The sequence below is a fragment of the Hibiscus syriacus genome, unplaced genomic scaffold (assembly GCF_006381635.1).
Source record: "Hibiscus syriacus cultivar Baekdansim isolate YM2019G1 unplaced genomic scaffold, ASM638163v2 tig00112498_pilon, whole genome shotgun sequence".
Taxonomy (NCBI): domain Eukaryota; kingdom Viridiplantae; phylum Streptophyta; class Magnoliopsida; order Malvales; family Malvaceae; genus Hibiscus; species Hibiscus syriacus.
The window spans coordinates 1,704,959-1,731,295 of record NW_024063347.1 but is presented as its reverse complement, the minus strand read 5'-3'; the positions used below and the strand labels follow the sequence as shown (position 1 = coordinate 1,731,295).

The following is a 26,337-nucleotide window of genomic DNA, read 5'->3' as shown; positions in this document are numbered from 1 at the left end:
TTGAACCTCCATACTCTAGAATCCTACCCATACAGTATCTAGTAGAAATCAGATTTAACAGTAAACTGTAATATCAGGATTGTGATCCAGTAAAATCTCGTAAGAGTGAGAATGAAATAAATCACATAACGACCCTCCACTCGTACACCATATTCAGTCCCATGATTTACTAAAGGAAGAGCCTTAGGGCCTAAGAGCCTACCCAAGAAAGTTTCTTAGGGCCTACCTAAGGATCACCTTATGTCTGTAAGGAATTATCAGCTTCATCAGATTTGAACCTCCATACTTCATCCTACCCAGATAATGTCCTAATAAACCAGTTCATGTAGTAACCAGTAGATCCCATGATCCATAAATCAGAAATGATTAAATTTTCTAGTGAAAACAGGTAATCAAAGAACACATACCATGTAGCCATGGTTCATAAGCCAGTAAATCATAATTCTCAGTGAAACGTATTTCAAACAGATAAAACAGTCAGGTAGTACATAGGGAACACATTAGAGGATCCAATTATTTTTCGGAGATACTTAGAAATTATCAAGTGGGGGAAACACGAAATTTCTGTAATTGATTAAATTCATAAATGAGATCCCTATAAAAAGGGGTTTGACAGCCGACAGATTCATAAGTCATTCCGGAAGTGATTTATCAAGATTATATAGTATTCAAATATTTTTCAAAGGCATTTGATCTCGATCAATAAGGAAAAATGTATAACTTCTGTAGATTGGACGGAATTCAGAATCAAGGTCCTTATAAAATGGCTCATTCATTAACATATCTAATCAACCTTCCGAAATTGATGTTTCAAATTTTGTTTAATATTCAAGTTTATTAAAAAGGTACTCGAGAATCTTTATATCAAAATTTTTGAAGACCTCGAGATAACATGAATGTTTCCTTTGTACAGGCAAATAGGGGTAAATTCAGACATTTTAATTTATGATGGATTTTTAGTAGCTTAATCCAATAAGGGTGGTGAAACGATGATTCATGGTATTTAAGATTCATGTCGATTTATCAGTATATCAAATCATCTCGAACTGAAAAAATCCCAACACTGTGATATCTTTCACTCAGTTAAATCGATGTGCTTCAAGGATATTCACACTTTAATACTGACAGCACTAGTCCAACTGATCATCTTCAGAATCATTGTTGAATGGATCTTAGGGAAACGAACAAGTATTCCAAGGGTATTTATTTCCTTTATGTATTACAACGATGTTAAGAAAAGTCGACGTGCTTTATTTGTGGTTCAAAACCCTTAAAGACAGTACAACTTATAAATTCATCAGCGTTTTCAGATTTGTCCAAGTCATCCACTTAATTCTAGGTCATTGAGGGTACTCAAGTCAATTAGTATTCAAGTTTATTCTTGTCACTTCGGAGTTTCCAGGGCAATTCGATCGTTTTAACAATTTGGATACGTACAATACTTCCATTCAATTCAACTTTGTCATGTAATATAATAATTTGAATATTGGAGGTTATTTTAGTTATTTCGCACCTCGCTGACATTCCGATAATTCTCTTCAATCCAAACATAAGCACTTTTATGGTAATTTAATCAAATATATTTTATGGATTATTTTTCTACTTCCAAGGACAATTATTGTCTTTTTATAAGGGTATTTTTGTAATTTTACCCAATAAGAGTATTTTTGAAATTTTACCAAACATAAATATTTTCATAATTTCTCATCCAAATAATTTTTGGCATTTAACCTTTAAGGAATTAATTAAAAATTTGGATCCTGAGGTCAATTTATTTACTAACTAACCACTGAAGTTAGAATTATTTTCGATCGATCTACCAATTTCTTTTAAGAGTCGTCTGAGCCTTATTTAGTGTTATGTCTTTTTTCCAAATTCAATTTTAGTCCAGTGATAATTAAATATTCCTAATTGTCGATCATTTCCATTAATGCATTAACCAGTTTTCAATGTGAAAATCATACAAAATGTAGTAAAATATTATCTCGAATTACGAGCCATATCGATTAACCATTTAAACTCCATTCGATTACCCTTGAACTTTAATTCCACGTCCCATAATGTCTCGGATACATAGCAAACGAATTTACGTTAGAAGATAAACTTAATCGAAAAACCAAATTGAATCTGAAGAAAAAACATTGAAAAATGACTTACCAATTGCGAATTTGGCAAAACGAACTTTAGAATCTGACTCAAGACGTCGAAAAACATAAAATATTACTTTTCAAAAAAATTGACTTTTTTGGTCAAAGACAATAGTCAGACCAATTAAAGTCACCGGTCAATCTGATCAATGGTCAACGACTCAGGTCAAAGTCAATGGGTTGGGTCAAAGTCAACGGGTCAAGTTGAGTTGACTCGGTTTAGGATCGGTTTGACTGGACTGGTTCGGTCCGACTAGACCGATTCCAGAAGCTTCATGGACCAGCGGACAAATTCCACGCGCACTATCTACGCGTGGCGGCACGTGCAACGGCGACAAGGACCGTTTTGACCAACTAATCTTCCCTGAATCATCTATATATTCCAATAAATCAGATTTCAACCCAAAATCACAATAAAGCCACGCCAAAATTTCCAAAATTCAATCGGGAACTTACCCTAACAGCGAACGTTAAAGAAGGCAACGACGACGCGTCGCACTGGGCGGGTTTCGTTCGCGCTGCGATGGCAAGGCTGATGGGTGTGACAGTGAAGCGAAACATTGTCTAGGTTGGTCGAAATCGCGAAATAACCGATGAGGCGGGGGTTATTTCGTTGCACGATTGAGCGCCAAATTACGACGAGCGGTGGTGTTTCATGACGTAATGTGGGTCGGGTTTTGGGCGCCAGGTGATAACGATCTGAACAGAGGCGATACGAAACTCAACGGCGCCAGGACGACAACATATTTAACGAAGACGGCAGCTGGGGCTTGGGATTTGGGGGAAATTGAGAATTGGGGATTTTGGGGAAATTGGGTGTAATCCGGGTTTTAACTTTCCAGGAGAAATTGGGATCCAGGGCTAAGTCCCTGAACTTTCCATAGGTTTCAAATCCAAACTACAACTTTTAAAATTTTACAATTTGGCCCTCAATTTTTCATTTATTACTATTTTAATTCAATACTTTAAATTAATAAAATTTAGCCCCTAAATTATGACGTGGAACTAAAAATGTTGATAGGCTGATGAGAGGTGAATATCCATTAATGTAACTATGAAAGGAGATCCTACATCCAGTAAGCCTCTTTATTTATTTATTTACAATTGCATATATTCTTCTTTGAAAAGAGAAACGATATGGAGAATTTTGACCCAAAGGCAAAATGCTTTTAGGATAAATCTTCAAGATTTATCAATAATTTATTTTTTAAACAGAATTTTATTTACGAATCGATTTAAACAAGTTCTCACGTGATAAGTTTCCAAAACTTATTTATTACTATTAAGTTAAAGTCTTAATATACCCCTATGTTTATGAAAAAAATAAATTATTAAAAAACATGTATTTATATAATAATAATAAAAAGTACGTTTAGTTGTTTAAAATAATGATACGAGGGTTCAAAGTTTAATCCTTCCCGCCCCATGAAGCATAAATTTAGGGGGGAAATTGTTTGAGCCACTTTTACCTGCATCTGTCCCACTTAATTCTGTTCTTCCAAACAAAGGAAGGAAATAACAACTTCAACTTGTTTACTCCACCGCTCCAACCGTCATTGCCGTGCAATCACATTAATTATTCCATTTAAGTAATGGGATGTGAGATTTAATACACGAACTAAATGATAAATAGATTTATTATTATTCTTTAAGGTTACATATTAAGATACCGTATATATAGATATGAGTGTTTATTATTAAAAGATTAAAAATCATTAAACAAATATTTCTTTTTATTTACAATAGATTTATGAAAAAAATGAATGATACTTAATATCAATACAATTTTTGTAACCTTCAAAATAATATTAAAACAAAGGATGATATAATTTTAACAACATAATCAATCATACAAAGAATTTTAGAAGCTATGCATATAAAAAGGTACAAAATAAAATAAAAAAGAAAACATAAAAGCACAATAACAATCGAAGTTTTCTTTTGAATTTGACGTTTATCACTCATAATAACTTAATAAACGTTAATAGTACTCCTTTATTTGTATTCAACTAGATACTACAGGGATGATGAAAGAACAAAGAGGGAATCGAAATAAACTTATAAACTGCTTTATAAAATAAAATTAAATACATCAACAAATAACCACAAAAGATAATTTAACATCAAAAAGATCACCAACAATTATAAATCAAATACAAACAACATAAGAATCTTTACACAATTACATATATGCTACAGATGTAGACGAGCAACATATCATAAAATAAAAAAAATTGACATTAAAAACGTATCACGAGAACATAAATTAATTATTCACCTAAGTAAATCAATATCACTAAAAGATTTGTACCTTCACATGTAAGGATATATGTATGATATTATGTTAGAAGGAACAAATTTATAAAATTTTAAAAGAAGTACAAATTTATAAAATTTTAAGAAGAACGATATATATTTTTAATATAAAAATTTAAAATTTTTAAGATGAACTGACTCACCTGCATATAAGTTCATCATTGATCACAGGAATGACTCTTAATCCTCACATTTCACATAAAAAGTAGCACGTTGACATTAATGGCATTTTTTTTAAATTCATTTGTCAAACTATTCTTTAGTTACACAAACGAGATTAAAAGAGCATTGTATGATTATTTTAAGTACATATTGCGGTTACATTTGACATCCTATTTAACTTGTACGATAACAATACCGCCATTCTTATCTAATTCTTTTCTTCTAGTAGCTAAATTATAACAATATTCAATTTTTTAATTAAAAATAAGTATTATTAATTCACTGTCAGATCAATGAAAAGAAATAAATAAAATAGTAGTAAGCTTCAAAATTGGTTTAAGTTTCCATTCTGGTGATTTCTTCCAACAGACGTGCCAATGACTGAACCAACAAAACAAATCAAAACAATCCAAACTTTTCACTTCAAATCAAAAATACTCAAAATAATTTTATTTTATGAATTTAATATTAATAAAATATTTTAATATCATTTTCATCAAAATATTAATTATTAAAATATCTAAAATATATTTATTAATATTTATAATAATATAATATTTTAATATTATATAAAATAATCAATTATATTATAATAATATAAGATATTATATTTTTATTTTAATAATATATAATAATTTTTTTATATTTAATAATGAATAATTTTATTTATATATTTAAATAATATTTTAGTAAAGATATTTAAAATATACTAATTAATATTTTAAAATATAATATAACACTATTACTTTAATAAATAATTAATATAATTTATAATATTTTATTTCACTAAAATATACCAATATTAATATTTTTATTAATAAAATTATAAAAATAAAATTTAATAATAAATAAATTGTTTTAATATTTTAAAATAATAATATTAAATTTTATGATAAATAATATTATTTATTATATTTAATATTTGTAATAAATATTTTTTAAAAAATTCTTCAACTAGTAAAAAAATATTTAAATAACATCATAAAACGTTTTCCAGATATTTTTCAAAAATGTAATTCATTTTTCAGAAATATAATTCATTTTTCAAAATTTAAATTCCAGTAATTTATTTTGTAATAATTTAAATTTTAATAATTTATTTTTCAAAAAATCAATTACAGCCAAACAAATAGAAATGAATCCAGAAGTTAACAATATCTATTGAATTCATTAGTATTTTGACAGTTCCTACAATTTTCACTTGTTTGGAACCCTAACTGGCAACACAAACAGATAGAAGAAGCATGTTGAGGAAACTGGAAATTCCTGTTGTCTGACCGTCGTTTTGATTCGGCCGAGTTAGATGTTGAAACCCCAGTTGTTGAGTTGTTATTCCTTCCAAATGAAGGAGCCCCGATTGATAGCTCCAAATTTAACTCTTGCCCAGTACATGGAAACTTGTCCTTACACTGCTTTTGTTCTTCATCTGTAGTCATTCCACTGCTGCTAGAGTTGCCTTCTTCAAGGGATTCTGCCTTGGCCTTGACCTGGAACTCATTGAATTTGAAATCCAGAGATGGGTTTGCAATCGAAACCACGGGTACGCTTCTGAAATCCAATTCAGTGGGTGTATTTGTATTGGTAGCCGTGGGTTGATCGAGCGGACGATGAGTTTGGGGATCGATTCCTCTACTAAAAAGCTTCCTCTTGATGTGGGTGTTCCAGTAGTTCTTGATCTCGTTATCTGTTCTTCCCGGTAATCTTGCCGCTATTAAAGACCATCTGGCCATTTGAGAGAAGATTCAATCTCTATCAGAAATGAAAAAAATGATACGCAAAAGTTTCTTCAAAAAAGAAAAGGGGAATCACTTGTTTCCAAGTAAACTGTGGAGTTTGATGATAAGTTCATCCTCTTCTTCAGTGAAATTTCCCCTCTTAAGATCAGGCCTCAAGTAGTTTATCCATCTTAATCTGCAACTCTTCCCACACCTGAGCAACCCTGCATACATATAAACCAAATCAGTAAAAACAACAAATCACTGAAGCAAAAAAAAAAAAAAAGGAAGGGAAGGTGGGAGGACCAGCAGCTTTGGGAAGGGAACGCCAGCAGCCTTCACCGTGGATACGGATGTAGTCAATGAGACGTTGGTCTTCGTCTTTGGTCCAGGCACCTTTATTGGTATGTGCCTTCTCGCAGCAGGGTGAGCGTCCCATTATAATTTTCAAATCAGCTTGTAGAAATCAAACACAGGAGCTTTGGGATATGGCTAACTTGTTCTGTTTTGGTGTATATAAACTGAAAGGGGGGGGGGATAGAAAGTAAGTACTAATAATGATTTGAAGAAAAGGGAGTGAGACGAGAGGATTTATTATAGTGGGCAGTCAGAGTCATCCAGTCTATGTTTTGCTGTTATTGCAACTCGTAATATCTTAAAAATATTTATATTTCTTTTTATACAAATTTAAATCATATAATCCAATATAAAGTGTAAAAACTTCAGGGGTTGGACCGGTTGGTACCTGCTTCGTTGATATATTAATACAATAGCATGTGTTATTCAATAATCGGCAAGTTTACACTCTGTGCATGAGATAATTAATGGGTTATATATTAATATTGGGTTTTTAATTATGATAATAATTGAATGAATTAAACGACTTCTATGATAAAAGAATTTATTGATATTTTTTAAGATTTTTAATTTAATTATTTATGTAAAAATATAAATATTTATTATAAAAAACTAATTTTTAAAATATATATTACCTCATATTGACTAAGTTGGTATGGAGGGGAAGATAGGGGTGGATTTGGTAGGTAGGTACCTCTACTTTTGCTTCAGTTTCATTTTTAATGGCCGTCTTGGTTTTCGGTTCGGTGCGATTTAGTAAGATTTCTTTTAAATGATTCATACTAACACATTTCGATTTTTTAATTAATTTTGTCTTTATTTTATGGTTTTATGATATTATTTAATAAATTCTCAAATTTTTATAAACATTCTAAGTGAATATAATATCAATAATTTGTTTAATTTATGTTAATAAGACATATATTATAAATCAAATAAAAATAAATTTTAATATAGTTTGAATAATTAAGATTTTTAAACTTATATAATTTAATTTGTCTAAACCAGTGGTAAAAATTGACAATAGAGTTTAGGGGATAACTTAAAATTTTAAAAAGTTTGGAGGTTTAAGCTATAATTTTTAAATTTTTTGAAAGATTTAGTTTATATATTTAAAAAAATAGAATCTAACTACAATTTTTATTTTATATAAAAACATAAAATAGCATTGAATTGTAAAATGAATATCTAGTTTTTGAGCATCCATTTAATCTCTAGCACGAACGACATTCTTGTTGTCCTTTTAGGTCATCAAACCATTTTATAATTCTCCAAATGCTTTTAGAAAAAAAGATCGAAAGGGGGGGGGGCTAAGCTTTATGAGACATCCAAAGCATTCGTTGGACCTAAAATCAAACTCAATGTTTGAAAATCAAATATTAAAGCCCAAATCCAAAATCGAAATTAATGATTGAATGGGCCGGACCAACATTGCCTCCCAAGACTAAGTCCAAGTTCAACCGCAAATACATAGGTTATCTCGTGTTTTATATTGTAGTGTTTCCACTTCGAGAGCGGCGCACCTGCTTGCCGTACCCGCGAAAATCCAATAAAAATGGATGGAGAACAAGTAGGCGGAGGAGCTATCTTCAAAGACATAATGCGTTATTTCTGCGAATATTGTGGAATCTGCAGATCTAAGAAGGCTTTCATCACCTCCCACATCCTCTCTCGTCATCCCGTACTTTCTTTGATTCTGCCGATTGCTGCTTCTGTTTTCCCCTATTCAACTCAAAATATGTCAATACTGAAGATTTCTTTTGTTTTCAACTTTGGATTTTATTCAGGACGAGTTAAACAACGAGGGAAAGGAAGAAGAGGGAGTTTCATCGTCGAATACATGTGAAGAATGCGGTGCTTCTTTCAAGAAGTCTGCTCATTTGAAGCAACACTTGCAAAGCCATTCACTTGAGGTACCTTTTTTTTACCTTGTAATTTTCTTCATACTGAAAGATCTTTTTTTAATACCTTCATCTTAGTTGATGTTTTGTTAACCATTAACAAGGTACATTCTCTGTATCATGCTGTTTGCAATTTAGTATCATGCCTTGTTTGCGTTTATTCATATATTTGGAGAATCATACCCTCGAACCAATGTTTGTAGGACATGGGTACTTTTAGTCACTTATGATTTATGAATGCCTTTTTTTTATTGTGTTCATGTCCATAGTTGTAAAAAGCGCGCCTGAGGCGCAAAAGCGCAAGAGGCTCACTGGACGGGGCTTTTTCAACACCGAAGCGAGGCAGGTAGCCTAGGCGCACCTAAGCGCAGCGAGGCTCTGAGACGCGAGGCTCAGTCGAGGCACAATTGATGCGCGATGTAGGCTTAAAACCTTGTAATTATTACTGCAGGACCTTCTCTTTTATGCATACATGGTCTGCAAAAATGAACGACCATTTTCGTTATGTTGTTTCAAACAAATAAGCTCTGTAATCGTTTTTGGTCCTTTCTTCATCAAAGTTTATTTATCTATCAGTATTTGATATTTTCTTTTCCGCTCATCAAAATCTCATCAAAATTTGTGATAGTTTAAAAATTAAGCAAACCTATAATAGGAATGCATTGCGATTAACTGATGAAACTCGGAAAGAAAGGGTACTTCTATGTATTAGCATAGATTAAAAAGAATGTTTAATTAACTTACTGATTAATAATTAAGTGAAGGATATAAATCTATGATTTAAAAGTTTTGTGAGTATGTATACTTAAATTATTCGAATTTTACTAAAATAATTAAATTTATTTATTTTGAAATCTAATTTAATTATTCTAAAATTTACATTATACTAATTTAAATAATAATATTTCACATAACACAAATTTTAATATTAAATTTCAAAATAAACTTATCATATCTTATCTTCATTTCAAATTTTTTTAAAGAAAATATTTTATTATTATTTGAATTTGATTTGTCTTTTAATGCTCTAACTACACGTAAGAGTCTCATTTTCTTATTTTTCCTTCTCTTTTCTTATTTAAAACTCTCAATCTACTGTCAATCGGCCTTCTAATCCATACACACTAATCTATTAATCGTTCGCTTCCTCCTTTTCTTCGATTGGAGACTGCGACGTTGAACAAGAAAGTAGCAACAATTCGATTAATCGATTCACACATTCAATTCTTCACGTAAGTGATTCTGTTCTTCGATTGATCTTTCGATTTATACTGTTAACCATCTGTGTTGAAATAATTTTGTTTTTCTGAATCATATTCTCTTGATAATCACCACAATTCGTGCGTATGTGTTTGTTCTTGTTTTTTTCTTTTCTAAGTATACAGTTATTCGTAATTTCGTATGTGTCTGTTCTTGTTTTTTTTCCTTTTTTAAGTATGCAGTTATTCGTTTGTGTATGTGTCTGTTCTTGATAATCACAGTTTCTCTTATTTAATTTTCTGTTTTCATTTTTTTGGCTTCTGGGATAATATTGCAGCTGTTAATCATCAATATTTTGCTTTTGGAAAATCTGATTTGACATTATGACTTCTGAAAATCAGTCATCAACTTCTTCAAAGCAAGATATAGCTTAGAAGTATTGCATTGACATGGGCAAAGGTAAAGTAAAATGTATGTTTTGTGACAAAATCACTTTCAGAGGTATTTATAGGGCTAAACAACATATATTGGGTGGATACCGGAATAGTACAAGATGTCTAAAATGTACAGCTCATGTACGCGAGTAGATTAGAGAATACATGGAGAAAAAGTGTCAAAATAAAAAAGAAGCGGAAGTTTTATATGATTTTGATGATGTAGATAACTTTGGGGATGACGAGGATGATGAAGTTGGTACATGTGTTCGCAAAAGTGGTAATAGTACTAGTAAAGCATCAAAGAAGCAAAAGGGCATTAAAGGACCAATTGATATGTTTTTCACCCTACCACCCGAACAAGTTGTGAAAAACAGAAAAGATGGGAAAATGAAGCAACCAAGCATCAATGAAGCATGTAAAAAACAACTATGGGAGAAAGCATGTATGGAGTTGTCAAACTGGTTCTTTGATGCTGGATTGGCGTTTAATACAACAAATTATGATAGTTTTAAAGTAGCAATGGAAGCGGTGGCGCAATATGGGACAGGTTTCGAACCTCCTACGTACCACGAAATCCGAGTTCATTTTTTAACTAAAGCGGTTAAGGCAACCGATGAGATGGTGAAACAAGTACATCACGAGCATTGGGCTAAATATGGTTGCTCAATCATGTCAGATGGATGGAGAGACTCGGTTGCACACTGTAACATCCTCTATATCGGGTCAATGATTAAATTGTGAAATTTTAAAAGTTATTGATCAAAGTAGATAAATTGAAAGTTGAAGGAATTGATTGAAATATTTGGTGTAAGATCAATTAGTAAAGCATGGGGAACTAAAGGGGCAATTGGGTCTTTTGGCAAGGAAATAAATTAAATGTTTTTTTATATTTAAATCCACGTGGTAAGTTTATGAGAGAAACAAGGTTCTGGATATTTCTTTCTTCTTTCTTCTCCTTCTCTGCCGTGAAGCCAAGCTAAAGGTGAGTTTTCTTGTGATCAAATTCTTGATGAATTTAAGGTTTCTTATTGATCCTTAGTTGATAAATAAGCTTAAGGAAAGCTTAGATTATCTTAAAACCATAAGATGAGGAGTGTATGAAGAATTAAAGAAAGGAAGTAGAAAAGTGAAATTTTGGAATAGGGTTCTTAATAAGAATTAGAAGTGAAATTTGACTTGTCATTAAGCTAACTAAGAGGTATGAAGTGTTAGAATTCAAATTAGAACATGTTGGAATTTGGGTTAGATTCTTAAACTCTACATGGAGAATCGGATTTCTAAGTTTTGAAAGTATGGAATGAATAATAAGTAGTTTAAGTAAGAGTATGTAAGTTAAGGATATAAAAAGAGGGGTAATATAAAGTGTTAAGTAGACTAAGAAGGGATTTCCGTGCTAAAATGACAATTCTGGGCAATGTGCATCGATGCACATTCATTGTGCACCGATGCATCAATGATAAATCCCAGAAATTGTTTAAGGTGCATCGATGCACATGAAGTGCATCGATGCATTAATTTAAAAAGAAAACATCGAATGCCATCGATGCATCGATGCATAAGGAGTGCATCGATGCACCCCATTAAATACAAACATCGAATAAGATTTATGCATCGATGCATGGTGTAATGCATCGATGCATACCTCCATTAAAAGATGAAAATGACTTTTCTTTTAGCCTAAGAATGATAGCTTAGAATATACTAACTAGTATACTGATAAGTATCAATGAATTGCTATGTAGATACCGAGCCTAAACGAGTTCTGGAACCATCGACCAGTAGGATCAATCAAGGGAAAGACAAAGAAATCTAGGTGAGTGCATATGCATAGCATAAATATGTATTATATTCAGTTCTAGACTTGTGATAAGTCTAGATTCAATATTATGATACTTGATATGAACTCATACCATATGCATTATGTGACCTGAATATGCAAGAAAAGTTATATGAGTTATGTGATAAATATATGAAAATAATATGCCTATGCGATATAAATTATGTGAATGGTGAAAGCCCATGTTATGTAGATGAGAACTATAGGTATAGTTGGCATGCCAATGGTAGAGGGTCTATGTGGTGCTTCGGGACATATATGTATTCTTTGGAACAGGTGTGAGGTCTGTTGAGACACATACTTGATCTTTGGCATATGTATATGATTCTTAAGGAATGATATGTGGTTCTTCGGGACATATATGTATTCTTTGGAATAGGTGTGAGATATGTTGAGACACATACTTGATCTTTGGCATATGTATATGATTCTTAAGGAATGATATGTGGTCCTTATGTACATTATTATATGGCACTACGGTACAATTCTACGCGGCACTCCGGTGCAATTCTACGTGGCACTTAGGTGCAATTATATGAGCTGTGGTGACAGCATAGTGCATAACCTCACAATACTCACATACCTTAGGTTCTCTGTATGGTACCATGGGCTAATGAACTTACTAAGGCGAACTTATGAATGTGAATTTGATAAGTATAGGTGTAAGAAACATGGTTTTGGTTATTGCATTGTTTACATACATCTTATTACTGCAACCCATCTCATTTTGGCAATTACTTTATATTTATTGATATTATTATTATATTATTGCCTCACTAAGTCGATGACTTAGCGTGTGAGTGTTTCACACGTAGGATCCGATAAAGTATACGATCGAGGTTAAGCAGCTGGACAACATTACTCCTGCAACTATCATATCAGAAGCAAGTTAATCAGTAGGTCATTTTGTTATGAAAATGGATGTTGGCATGTAATTAAAGAGTTAAGTTGTGTATGCTCTGAATATTTTGGTAAACTTATATTACCATATGTATATTATTGTATTTTTCGTAATATAAGTTCAAGTATTTTACTATTATTTGTAATGAGTTGTGTTTTAAAAGTCAATGTAATATCTCTGACTCGTATCCGGGTTGGGATACGGGTTGGGGGTGTTACACACACAAAGGCATTATCAACTTTTTAGTCAATTCTCCAAAAGGGTCGGTTTTTATCAAATCAATTGATGCTTCGGACATTGTGAAGAATACCGAACAATTGTTTATTATGCTTGATGATATGGTTGAGGAGGTTGGTGAGAAGAATGTCGTTCAGGTGGTAACCGACAATGCTTCTGCATATGTAGCAGCAGGTGATGAAACGTCCACATTAAATTATTATATTTGTATATGTTTATATAATTATATAAGACTTGAAGTTTTATACTATTTTAATTTTTATATCTTTATAGGACGTTTATTGATGGCGAAACGTCCATATTTATACTGGACTCCATGTGCTGCTCATTGTCTTGATTTGATGCTTGAAGACATAGGAACGATTTCGAAAGTTCGTGTCACGTTGAAGAGAGCAATGACCTTAAACGGGTTTATATATAGCCGTACATATGTTGTAAACATGATGAGGAAGTTTACCGGGAAAAGAGAGTTGGTGAGACCCGCGATAACCAGATTTGCCACTGCTTACATCACTCTTCGTTCAATACAAGTTCAAAAGGCAAACCTTAGAAAGATGTTTACTTCTGATGAATGGAGGAAGAGTAAATACTCAAAAGAGCATGGCGGTAAAAGAGTTGCATCCATTGTTTTGATGCCTACCTTTTGGAGTACAATTGCGTATATCCTTAAGATGACGGGTCCTCTCGTAAAAGTGCTTAGGTTAGTTGATGGTGAAAAAAGGTCGGCCATGGGCTATGTATACGAGGCCATGGATAGGGCAAAAGAAGCAATTGCAAACTCCTTTAATAATGTGGAGGACAAGTACAAAGATGTGTTTGCAATTATTGACAAAAGGTGGGAATGTCAACTCCATCAACCATTACACGCGACCGGGTGTTATTTGAATCCTCAGTTATTCTACTCAAATCCCCAAATTCAAGAGGATAAGGAGGTGATGATCGGGTTGCTTAAATGCATTGAGAGATTAGTGCCGAGTGTTGTTGATCAAGGTAAAATAGAGGACCAATTGTCACTTTATAGGAACGCCGAAGGTATATTTGGGATGGTAATATGCATACGTCAAAGAGAAGCAAAGTCACCAGGTTACTTTCTTTATATATATATAAAATAATATAAATCAAATTTAATTTTTGCTTGTTCTAAAACTTGTTCTAAAATATATATTTACAGCCGAGTGGTGGGCTTCTTTTGGCAATGATGCACCGGAATTAAAAAAGTTTGCCATCAAAGTCCTCAGCCTTACGTGTAGTGCAAGTGGTTGTGAGCAAAATTGGAGTATTTTTAGCCTTGTAAGTAACTCAGATATCATTTAAGAAACATCATAAGTAATGTTTTTGACTCTTGATTATTCTGTTATAATTTGGCAGCTTCATAACAAAAGAAGAAACTGACTCGCGCAAACTCAGCTCAATAATTTAGTCTATGTGAAATATAATCGAGCGTTAAAGCGGCGTTATAATCATCGTGATGTCATTGATCCAATCTCTTTGGATGACATTGATGAAAGTAACGAATGGTTGCTTGGTAGAATGGATGAGGATGAAGAAGAAAATGAAGATTATGTGTTTGATGATGACGATTTTGTAACATCCTCCATGCCGGGTTAGTGATTAATTTGCAAAGTTTCAACATTTGGTGATTAAAGTAGAACAATTATATAGTTTAAAAATAAAGGTTGGTAAATATGAGATTAAGGTGAGGACCAAATGGTCATTTGCAAGGGGAATTTTTAATTAAATAAAATGCTATGGGGTATATGAGAACACGTGTATTCCAGAACCTCCCATTTCTTCTCCCTTCTTCCTCATTTTCTTCTCTTCTTTCTCTCAACGTTGGGCTTGCATTTAAGGTAAGAATCTGAACTTGATAGTTTCTTTGATGTTTTATGATTGGAAATGAAAGCTTGGATGTTATATAAACTAAAGGAAAGCTTATATGACATTAAAACAACAAGATTAGGGTTTTAGAGATAGATTTGGAAAATGAGTTTATAGATGAGATTTTGATATGGATGAGGTTTTGATGTTTGAATCAGAATTTTGACTTGTCAATAAGCTAATTAAGAAGTATGAGGGGTTAGAATTCAAATTAGAACATATTGGAATTTGAGTTGGATTCTTAAATGCTACATGGAGAATTAGATTTCTAAGTTTTAGAGGTATTTTATGGATAATAATTAGTTTAAGTAAGTGTATGAGAGCTAAGAGTAGTAAAGGGATTGAAATATGTATGTTTGAGTTGAAATTAGATGATTTTCGGGCTAAAAATAGGATTTCTGGGTTAGGGGAATCGGTACCCATTCAAGGGGAACCGATACCCCTTCAACGAATATGATTTCCAGAATGCTAGAGGGGAATCGGTACCCCCAGGGGGGAACCGATACCCCCTCATCGTATATGAATTCCAGATTGCTTAAGGGGAATCGATACCCCAGGGGGGGGAACCGATTCCCCCATGAGAAAAAGAAGAAGAAAGAAAAGAAAGCAAGACTAAGCTATTAATTCTTTTAATTAGTAAGCTATTAAAGCTTAAATTTCAAGACACAGACGTCTGATGATCATCTTAAAAAAAATTATGTTTATGTAGATACCGAGCCTACTCGAGTTCGGGAACAATCTACAAGTAGGATCGATCGAGGAAAAGGCAAAGAAGTATAGGTGAGTGCATATGCATAGCATGAATACAGTAGTATATTCAGTTCTAGACTTGTGATAAGTCTAGATTCCATATTTTGACACATGATTACATTCCATATTATGATACATGACATGAATTTGTATTAAATGTATTACATGACATGAATTCATCTTATATGTATTACATGACATGAATATGCAGAAAAGTTCTATGCACTATGTGATAAAAGTATGTAAATGATATGCCTATGTGTTAAAGGTATGGAAATACTATGTCTACGCGATATGAACTACGGGAAATGTATAAGCCCATGTTATGTAGATGAGAACTATAGGTATAGTTGGCATGCCAAGGGTAGAGGGTATACTCGGTTCTTTAGGACATATGTATATCCTTTGGAACCTGTGTGAAGTCTTGAAAGACACATACTTGATCCATAGTATATGTATATGATTCTTAAAGGATTCTACGTGGTCCTTATGGACAAAATTCTACGGGCACTTCGGTGCAATTCTACGGGCACTTCGGTGCAATTCTACGGGCACTTCGGTGCATTTATACGAGCTGTGGTGACAGCATAGTGCACAACCTCACATTACTCAAATACCTTAGGTTCTCAATATGCTATCATGGGCCAATAAACTTATTAATACTGAATAATGAATGTTACAGTCATACGCTTACAGGTATGGATATTGTTAAAGTATACTACATTGATTAGTTACATGTTTGCATCTCATCTCATATGATCCTGACATATTCATTACAATACATTGCCTTATTATTGTTGCCTCACTAAGTCGATGACTTAGCGTGTGAGTGTTTCACATGTAGGATCCGAGGAAAATAGAAGAGACAGGTGAAGCAGCTTGACAGTATTACTCCTGCAACCATCAGATCAGAAGCAACTTATCAGTAGGTTATTTTGTTATATAAATAGCAGTTGGCATGTAATTAAAGAGTTAAGTTGTGTATGCTCTGAATATTTTTGTAAACTTATATTACAGTATGTATATTATTGTATTTTCTTAATACAAGTCCCAATATTTTACTATTATTTATTAAGAGTGTGTTTTAAAGTCAATGTAGTATCTCTGACTCATATCCGGGTCGGGTATGAGTTGGGGGTGTTACATTTAATGGTATCAGAGCTATGGTTTAGCCGATTCTAGGCATAAACCAGAGTCTATGGAGTCTTTAAATGGAATACATGCCAACAAATGGTGATAACTTCTGATCTGGTATAGTATGAGTATGCTGTTTTGCTAATAGAACAATGTGTATATTCTTATTAGATGTCCGGACATAATAGCTCCCGAAGTGAAGCGGGAGAAGATAGACATGCTGAAAGCAGTAATTCACCTGCCCTGGCCAGGCAAGGTGAAGAACAGGCATCTCAAGGAGTGCCTGTGCAAGATCAAGATACGTTCTTCAGAACGTTAGACGCTATTCTGACGCGTCTTCAACCTCCTGCTCCACTAACTCCACGAATTAATGTAGCAAAAGAATTGAGAAGTTTAGGAGCTCCCGAGTTTAAGGGAGAAGCTGATGAAGGTCCGGTGTCAGCGGATCTTTGGTTGAATGATTTGAAAATCATGTTAGATGGTCTCCACTGTTCCGAAGTGGAGAAATTAGATGGAGCTGTGTCTTTACTAAGGGGTCAGGCGAGGATATGGTGGACGAATGTCACCATGAGGATGTCAACCGACCAGTTGACTTGGTCTTTGTTTTTAGAAGAATTTAAAAGCAAGTACATTGGGGATCAGTTTATCCGCCAAATGAAGCAGGAATTTATGAGTTTGAAGCAGATGAGCCGCTCTGTGTATGAGTACGAATGTGAGTTTAATAAGCTGAGCAGGTTTGCAGCCGAGCTTGTGCCTACTGAGAAAGATGCTTGCGAATGGTTCGTGGAGGGCTTGCGCCCTAGGCTTAAGGAAATGTTGATAGTATTAAACTTGTCCTCGTTCCAGGAGGTGATCAATCGTGCAAAAGCTCTTGAAAGGGCTCAGAATGAAAGATTTGGGGACTCAAGGGTTCAGACATCAAAGAGGACGACTACTTATTCTGGTTCAACACCAACAAAAAGGGGAAGAGACTCGGGATTTCGATCACAAATTAGATCAGAATCAGTTGCATCGTCTGCTAGGGGAGCAAGTCAGGCAAGACCTAGACAGACGCAGTCAGTAGAATCTGGTGCTGGGAGATCTACTCCGGGTCAAAGGAAACATTGTGAGCACTGCGGGAAAAATCATTATGGGGAGTGTCGTATGGCAGCTGGGACTTGTTTTCGATGCGGGGATGCTGGACATTTTGTCCGGGACTGTCCCTTGATGGTTGGGGAGCCGGCACCATCTGGAAGAGCTGGTTCTTTTTCACAAAGAGGCCGAGGAAGAGGCAGAGGAAGGAACCCGTCTGAATTCTCTGCTCAACCTGAAGTTCGATCCACTGCTCGAGTATACAACCTAAAGACAAGTGAAGACCGTGATGACCCTGATATTATAGCAGGTACTTTTCAGTTGTATGATAAATTGGTATTGGTACTGATTGATCCGGGTTCTAATTATTCTTATATTACAAGTAAGTTAGTAAAGGAGTTGGGGATTCCCTTAGAAGCTACGAGTAATGAGAATATAGTAACAACTCCGTTAGGCCAGAGTGCCCGGTGAATAAAGTTTGTAAGGGGTGTCCCATAAAGATTCAGGGAATTGAATTCCCTGCTAATCTGATGGAATTACCCTTTGACGAGTTTGAAGTGATTCTGGGAATGGATTGGTTGTTTCGGTATTATGGAGATGTTAGTTGCAGATTGAAAAAGGTAACTCTGAAAAGTCCAGACGGAATAGAGATAAGTGTGAACAGTGAAAAGTTTAATCCGTTAGCAAATGTAATATCAATGATGTCTGCCAAGAAATTATTGCTACAAGGATGTCAGGGTTTTCTGGCAAATGTGATTGATTCAAGAGCTCAAGAGAAAAAGTTAGAGGAAATTCCAATAGTTCGAGAGTTCCCTGATGTTTTTCCTGCTGAATTGCCAGGATTACCTCCGGATAGAGAGGTAGAATTCCAAATAGAAATAATGCCGGGAACAGCTCCGATTGCAATGGCACCTTATCGAATGGCTCCGAAAGAATTGCAAGAGTTAAAGCATCAATTACAAGAATTGCTAGAGAAGGGATTTATCCAACCAAGTGTATCGCCTTGGGGAGCTCCGGTGTTATTTGTTAAAAAGAAGGATGGATCAATGCGTCTTTGCATTGACTATCGACAGCTCAATAAGGTGACCATCAAGAACAAGTATCCCCTTCCGCGCATTGATGATTTGTTTGATCAACTAAAAGGAGCTTCGGTATTTTCAAAGATCGATCTACGTTCGGGTTATCATCAATTGAAGATCCAGGAGAAAGATACTCCGAAGACAGCTTTCAGAACGAGATATGGTCATTATGAATTCATAGTAATGCCATTCGGAGTAACGAATGCACCTGCTGCTTTCATGGATCTTATGAACAGGATTTTTCAGCCCTACTTGGACCAGTTTGTTGTTGTCTTTATTGATGACATACTGGTGTACTCGAAATCCCATGAAGAGCATAGCACACATCTGAGGATCGTCTTGCAAATTTTAAAAGATAAAAGTTGTATGCCAAATTGTCCAAATGTGAGTTCTGGTTAAGGGAAGTAATTTTCCTGGGGCATGTGATCTCGGCAGTTGGGATTAGAGTAGACCCTCAGAAAGTTAAAGCTATAATGGATTGGGAAGTTCCTAAGAATGTGTCTGAAGTTCGGAGTTTTCTGGGACTTGCCGGTTACTATCGAAGATTCGTTAAGAATTTTTCGATGATTGTGCTGCCTCTAACAAAGCTAATGAGAAAGAACGTACCATTTGTTTGGACTTCCGAATGTCAAGAAAGTTTCGAAGCTTTAAAGAGAATTCTGACGGAAACTCCGATATTGGTTCAACCGGAATCTGGCAAGAATTTTGTAGTATACAGTGACGCATCCCATAACGGGTTGGGGTGTGTACTAATGCAAGAAGGAAAAGTGGTAGCGTACGCATCGAGACAGTTGAAAACACATGAAAGGAATTACCCCACACATGATTTAGAAATGGCTGCGGTAGTATTCGCTCTCAGGATTTGGCGTCATTATCTTTATGGGGAACGTTGTTACTTATATACGGATCATAAGAGTCTGAAGTACCTGATGACTCAAAAAGAATTGAATTTGAGGCAACGTAGATGGGTAGAGTTCTTAAAGGACTACGATGTGATAATTGACTATCATCCCGGAAAGGCTAATGTGGTCGCAGATGCTCTGAGTAGAAAGACGTTTGCAGCTTTACGAGCTATGGATGCAAGATTATCTTTAACGGGAGACGGTGGTCTTTGTGCAGAATTAACCCTTAAACCAGCATGGTTGGAACGAATAGGAGAATTGCAAGGTAAAGATGAAATGTGTTTGAAAAGAATTGAGCAAGTAAAGAATCAAGAGATTAAAGACTTTGAGATTAAGTCAGATGGAAATATATATTGTAAAGGAAGAATTGTAATACCTGACAATGAAGACTTGAAGAAAGAAATATTAACAGAGGCTCATTGCAGTCCGTTAACGATGCACCCGGGTGGAACCAAGATGTATATGGATTTGAAGGATCGATTTTGGTGGTCAGGGATGAAGCGAAGCATCACAGAATTTGTGTCTAAATGTTTGATATGTCAACAAGTCAAAGCCGAACATCAAGTTCCATCAGGATTATTGCAACCGCTTTTAATTCCTCAATGGAAGTGGGAAAATGTTACGATGGATTTTGTTTCGGGGTTACCCTTGACTCCGAACAAAAGAGAATCAATCTGGGTAATTGTTGATCGATTAACTAAGTCAGCGCATTTCCTCCCTGTTAGAACGGATTTCTCTATGGAAAAGTATGCAGAGCTGTATATTAGAGAAGTTATTAGATTGCATGGAGTACCTGTTTCCATAGTCTCTGATCGGGACCCTCGATTCACTTCTAGATTCTGGAAATCTTTGCATGGAGCGTTGGGGACTCGTTTAAACTTTAGTACGGCTTTTCATCCTCAGACTGATGGGCAATCAGAGAGAACTATTCAGATATTGGAAGACATGTTGAGAGCGTGCGTAATGGAATTTAAAGGATCATGGGAAAAGTATTTACCGCTGGCAGAGTTCGCTTACAACAATAGTTATCATTCGAGTATCAAGATGGCTCCCTATGAAGCATTATATGGAAGAAAATGTCGTACTCCATTAAATTGGTATGAACTCAAAGACCGAAGTGTTCTTGGTCCGGATTTAATTCAAGATGTAGAACAGAAAGTTCGAGAAATTCAGCATAACCTCAAAGTGGCCTCTGATCGGCAAAAGTCCTATTCTGATCTTAAAAGGAAAGAAATTGAATTTCAAGTTGGAGATAAGGTGTTTTTAAAAGTGTCTCCATGGAAGAAGGTGTTGAGATTTGGTCGGAAAGGAAAATTGAGTCCTCGGTTTATTGGACCATATGAGATTGTAAGAGAGTAGGACCTGTAGCATATCAGCTAGTTTTACCCCCTGAGATGGAAAAGATACATGATGTTTTTCACGTTTCAATGCTTCGAAGATATAGATCTGACCCTTCTCATATCGTGACGCCAGAAGAGATTGAGGTTCGTCCTGACTTGACTTATGAGGAAGAACCGATTCAAATTTTAGCCCATGAAGTTAAGCAATTGAGGAACAAGACCATTCCTTTGGTCAAAGTGTTGTGGAGGAATCACAGAGTAGAAGAAGCAACGTGGGAGCGTGAAGAGGATATGCGACATCAATACCCTCATTTGTTCGTGCAATGAAAATTCGAGGACGAATTTTCTTAAGGGGGAGAGATTTGTAACATCCTCCATGCCGGGTTAGTGATTAATTTGCAAAGTTTCAACATTTGGTGATTAAAGTAGAACAATTATATAGTTTAAAAATAAAGGTTGGTAAATATGAGATTAAGGTGAGGACCAAATGGTCATTTGCAAGGGGAATTTTTAATTAAATAAAATGCTATGGGGTATATGAGAACACGTGTATTCCAGAACCTCCCATTTCTTCTCCCTTCTTCCTCATTTTCTTCTCTTCTTTCTCTCAACGTTGGGCTTGCATTTAAGGTAAGAATCTGAACTTGATAGTTTCTTTGATGTTTTATGATTGGAAATGAAAGCTTGGATGTTATATAAACTAAAGGAAAGCTTATATGACATTAAAACAACAAGATTAGGGTTTTAGAGATAGATTTGGAAAATGAGTTTATAGATGAGATTTTGATATGGATGAGGTTTTGATGTTTGAATCAGAATTTTGACTTGTCAATAAGCTAATTAAGAAGTATGAGGGGTTAGAATTCAAATTAGAACATATTGGAATTTGAGTTGGATTCTTAAATGCTACATGGAGAATTAGATTTCTAAGTTTTAGAGGTATTTTATGGATAATAATTAGTTTAAGTAAGTGTATGAGAGCTAAGAGTAGTAAAGGGATTGAAATATGTATGTTTGAGTTGAAATTAGATGATTTTCGGGCTAAAAATAGGATTTCTGGGTTAGGGGAATCGGTACCCATTCAAGGGGAACCGATACCCCTTCAACGAATATGATTTCCAGAATGCTAGAGGGGAATCGGTACCCCCAGGGGGGGAACCGATACCCCCTCATCGTATATGAATTCCAGATTGCTTAAGGGGAATCGATACCCCAGGGGGGGGAACCGATTCCCCCATGAGAAAAAGAAGAAGAAAGAAAAGAAAGCAAGACTAAGCTATTAATTCTTTTAATTAGTAAGCTATTAAAGCTTAAATTTCAAGACACAGACGTCTGATGATCATCTTAAAAAAATTATGTTTATGTAGATACCGAGCCTACTCGAGTTCGGGAACAATCTACAAGTAGGATCGATCGAGGAAAAGGCAAAGAAGTATAGGTGAGTGCATATGCATAGCATGAATACAGTAGTATATTCAGTTCTAGACTTGTGATAAGTCTAGATTCCATATTTTGACACATGATTACATTCCATATTATGATACATGACATGAATTTGTATTAAATGTATTACATGACATGAATTCATCTTATATGTATTACATGACATGAATATGCAGAAAAGTTCTATGCACTATGTGATAAAAGTATGTAAATGATATGCCTATGTGTTAAAGGTATGGAAATACTATGTCTACGCGATATGAACTACGGGAAATGTATAAGCCCATGTTATGTAGATGAGAACTATAGGTATAGTTGGCATGCCAAGGGTAGAGGGTATACTCGGTTCTTTAGGACATATGTATATCCTTTGGAACCTGTGTGAAGTCTTGAAAGACACATACTTGATCCATAGTATATGTATATGATTCTTAAAGGATTCTACGTGGTCCTTATGGACAAAATTCTACGGGCACTTCGGTGCAATTCTACGGGCACTTCGGTGCAATTCTACGGGCACTTCGGTGCATTTATACGAGCTGTGGTGACAGCATAGTGCACAACCTCACATTACTCAAATACCTTAGGTTCTCAATATGCTATCATGGGCCAATAAACTTATTAATACTGAATAATGAATGTTACAGTCATACGCTTACAGGTATGGATATTGTTAAAGTATACTACATTGATTAGTTACATGTTTGCATCTCATCTCATATGATCCTGACATATTCATTACAATACATTGCCTTATTATTGTTGCCTCACTAAGTCGATGACTTAGCGTGTGAGTGTTTCACACGTAGGATCCGAGGAAAATAGAAGAGACAGGTGAAGCAGCTTGACAGTATTACTCCTGCAACCATCAGATCAGAAGCAACTTATCAGTAGGTTATTTTGTTATATAAATAGCAGTTGGCATGTAATTAAAGAGTTAAGTTGTGTATGCTCTGAATATTTTTGTAAACTTATATTACAGTATGTATATTATTGTATTTTCTTAATACAAGTCCCAATATTTTACTATTATTTATTAAGAGTGTGTTTTAAAGTCAATGTAGTATCTCTGACTCATATCCGGGTCGGGTATGAGTTGGGGGTGTTACAGATTTGACATGGAAGGATGTTGGTATAACTTCCGGAGCTTATGAGCGTGACCATAATACTAGAAGAAAGAACGTTGCTAGTTCAAGCTCGAAAGGAAAGGAAAAAGCTAGACCACACCTTGTAAATGAAGATGATGAAGATGATGAAGTTGTTATGCTATAGGAGAGTGACACTGAAGAAGAAGACATTGGGGATTATGAGACGGATGAGGAGGAAGATGATGACATACCACTTGACGATGATGATGATGATTAGTTTGATGTTTGATGATGATTATCAGTGACTTTATTTGATGTTTTATTTTTGCATGTTGAATGTTTTTGTTAAACTTAGTACTTGATTATGCTTGTTGATAACTTTTATGACGTTAGGTTGGTATTTTGAATTTGAGAATAAACTCTATTGAAGCCTAATATTGGGTATCTATGATATTTGAGTTTGATTGCATTAATATATACACGTGTTACAATTTTTTGGATATCACGCGCCTCGCCTTCGTGAATCTCGCGTCTTTCATGCGCCTCGCGCCTCAAGGCTCCAGGACACTTTGCGCCTCGATGCGCCTTGAGCCTTTGATAACTTTGTTCATGTCTATCAAGGATGAATACGTTTGCAGGAGTTCCTTTTTTTATAAAGAAAAAAACCATTTGTTGTTATAGCGTGAAGCATTGGATCCCACAAAAAGAACTCCAAAATGCAAGAGGCTGTTTTGTTATTACTTGAATGGACCAGTATCAGGTTGGGAGACCTCCTAAGAAGCTCCATCAAGTGAGCCTCGGTCACGAGCTGCGGTGTACTTTGAGGTTTGAAGACTTGCTAATGTGCATGTATACATCTATGATGTATGCTACGTGCTAGTAATTCTAATAACTTTTTTTTAAAAATTTTACTACAGAGGCCATTTGTTTGTTCAGTTGAAGATTGCCGCGCTAGCTACAGGAGGAAAGACCACTTGAATCGCCACATTCTTCAGCACCAAGGGAAACTTTTCAAGTGTCCGATTGAGAATTGCAATAAAGATTTTGCATTTCAAGGAAATATGACAAGGCATCTAAAAGAAATTCATGATGAAGAGTCATCTTCCTCTGATGCTGGAAGTCAGAAGCAATATGTCTGTCAAGAAGTAGGATGTGGAAAGGTGTTCAAATTTGCATCAAAGTTGAAAAAGCATGAGGATTCTCATGGCAAGTTCCTTTCCTTTTTTGTTTTCAAAATCATATCAAAGCATCTGATTTGATGTGTCTAACACTGTGTGGGTTTCATAAGATAATATGTTAATAATCATGCCAGTATTATTTTAATAAATGAAAGAAGTAAGCACTCTTGATCGAGGGTGTTGATTAACATGTTTTCTGATGAATTCCTTAACCGTCACAGTTAATCTGGACTCGGTGGAAGCCTTCTGTTCCGAACCAGGTTGCATGAAGTATTTTACTAATGAGCAATGTCTTAGGGTTCATGTGCAATCATGCCATGCATATATTAACTGTCAGATTTGTGGTGCAAAGCAGGTGAAGAAGAACATCAAGAGGCACCTCCAATCACATGAACCAGGAGGGGTTTCGTTAGAGAGAATTAAGTGTGATTTTGAGGGTTGTCTGCACACATTTTCAACCGTAAGATGCCGTGAACCTTAAAATACATAAGAAGTTGAATGTCATTGTTATAGACTAAGCAAGTGTTCTTTGCTAAAATTGTTTTCTGATCATAAACATTTTTATTTTTCACTGATGTGTTGAAATATTCTTTTACAGAAATCAAATATCCGCCAACATGTCAAGGCCGTGCACTAAGAACTCAAGCCTTATGCATGTAGCTTTGGTTGTGGCATGAAATTAAAGTACAAGCATGTTAGAGATAAACATGAGAAATCAGGGTGCCACGTATATACTCCAGTAAGTTATTAGTTATTCAATGGCTCAATGCTATTGTGAGCTTCTGTCATTTGGTATTGGTCTTTTTCATTTTAGACAAAGTTCATAGTTTTTCTGCAACTATTTGTGCACGGCGACTTCTTGGAGTCTGATCAGCAATTTTGATTACGGCCCAGAGGTGGGCGGAAGAGAACGTACCCCACCGTGGAAATGCTTATTCGGAAAAGAGTAACTCCACCGCAAATGGATATGATGGATCTCGGGCAAACTCCTGGTTGTTCGTAACGGATTTATTGACTAATCTTTGAGTAAAGTGCTAGAGTTCAACAATGTTCTGTGGAAACCGTAGCCGAATTTAACTTTTCCAGGATCTTCTTTATCTTCCTATACTTGTAGTAGGTGTATGTATCTTCCTTTTTTTTGAGCAATGGTTATATATTCTAGTTTTGTTCAATAGGATTTATTGACTAACCTTTGAATAGTTAAGTATACATCTAATATATTACTAATTTTTGTGTTTCAGTTTGTTACAACTTTGTTGCAATG

General features: G+C 34.8%; 2 protein-coding genes across 2 annotated transcripts; one reads left to right on the top strand and one right to left on the bottom strand.

The window, feature by feature from the left end:
- Positions 1-5,762: 5,762 nt before the first annotated feature.
- LOC120180677 (transcription repressor MYB6-like) lies at positions 5,763-6,818 on the bottom strand. The gene is made up of 3 exons (XM_039185959.1): positions 6,647-6,818; positions 6,435-6,564; positions 5,763-6,347 (listed from the first exon to the last, which is right to left on the bottom strand). The coding sequence occupies exons 1-3, from the start codon at positions 6,777-6,779 to the stop codon at positions 5,774-5,776; spliced, it is 837 nt and encodes a 278-aa protein (XP_039041890.1). The 5' UTR covers positions 6,780-6,818; the 3' UTR covers positions 5,763-5,773.
- Positions 6,819-8,237: 1,419 nt separating this feature from the next.
- LOC120180678 (transcription factor IIIA-like) lies at positions 8,238-26,160 on the top strand. Its single transcript, XM_039185960.1, has 6 exons — positions 8,238-8,378; positions 8,485-8,610; positions 24,813-25,101; positions 25,295-25,533; positions 25,672-25,813; positions 25,925-26,160. The coding sequence occupies exons 1-5, from the start codon at positions 8,253-8,255 to the stop codon at positions 25,708-25,710; spliced, it is 819 nt and encodes a 272-aa protein (XP_039041891.1). The 5' UTR covers positions 8,238-8,252; the 3' UTR covers positions 25,711-25,813; positions 25,925-26,160.
- The last annotated feature ends 177 nt before the right edge of the window (positions 26,161-26,337 follow it).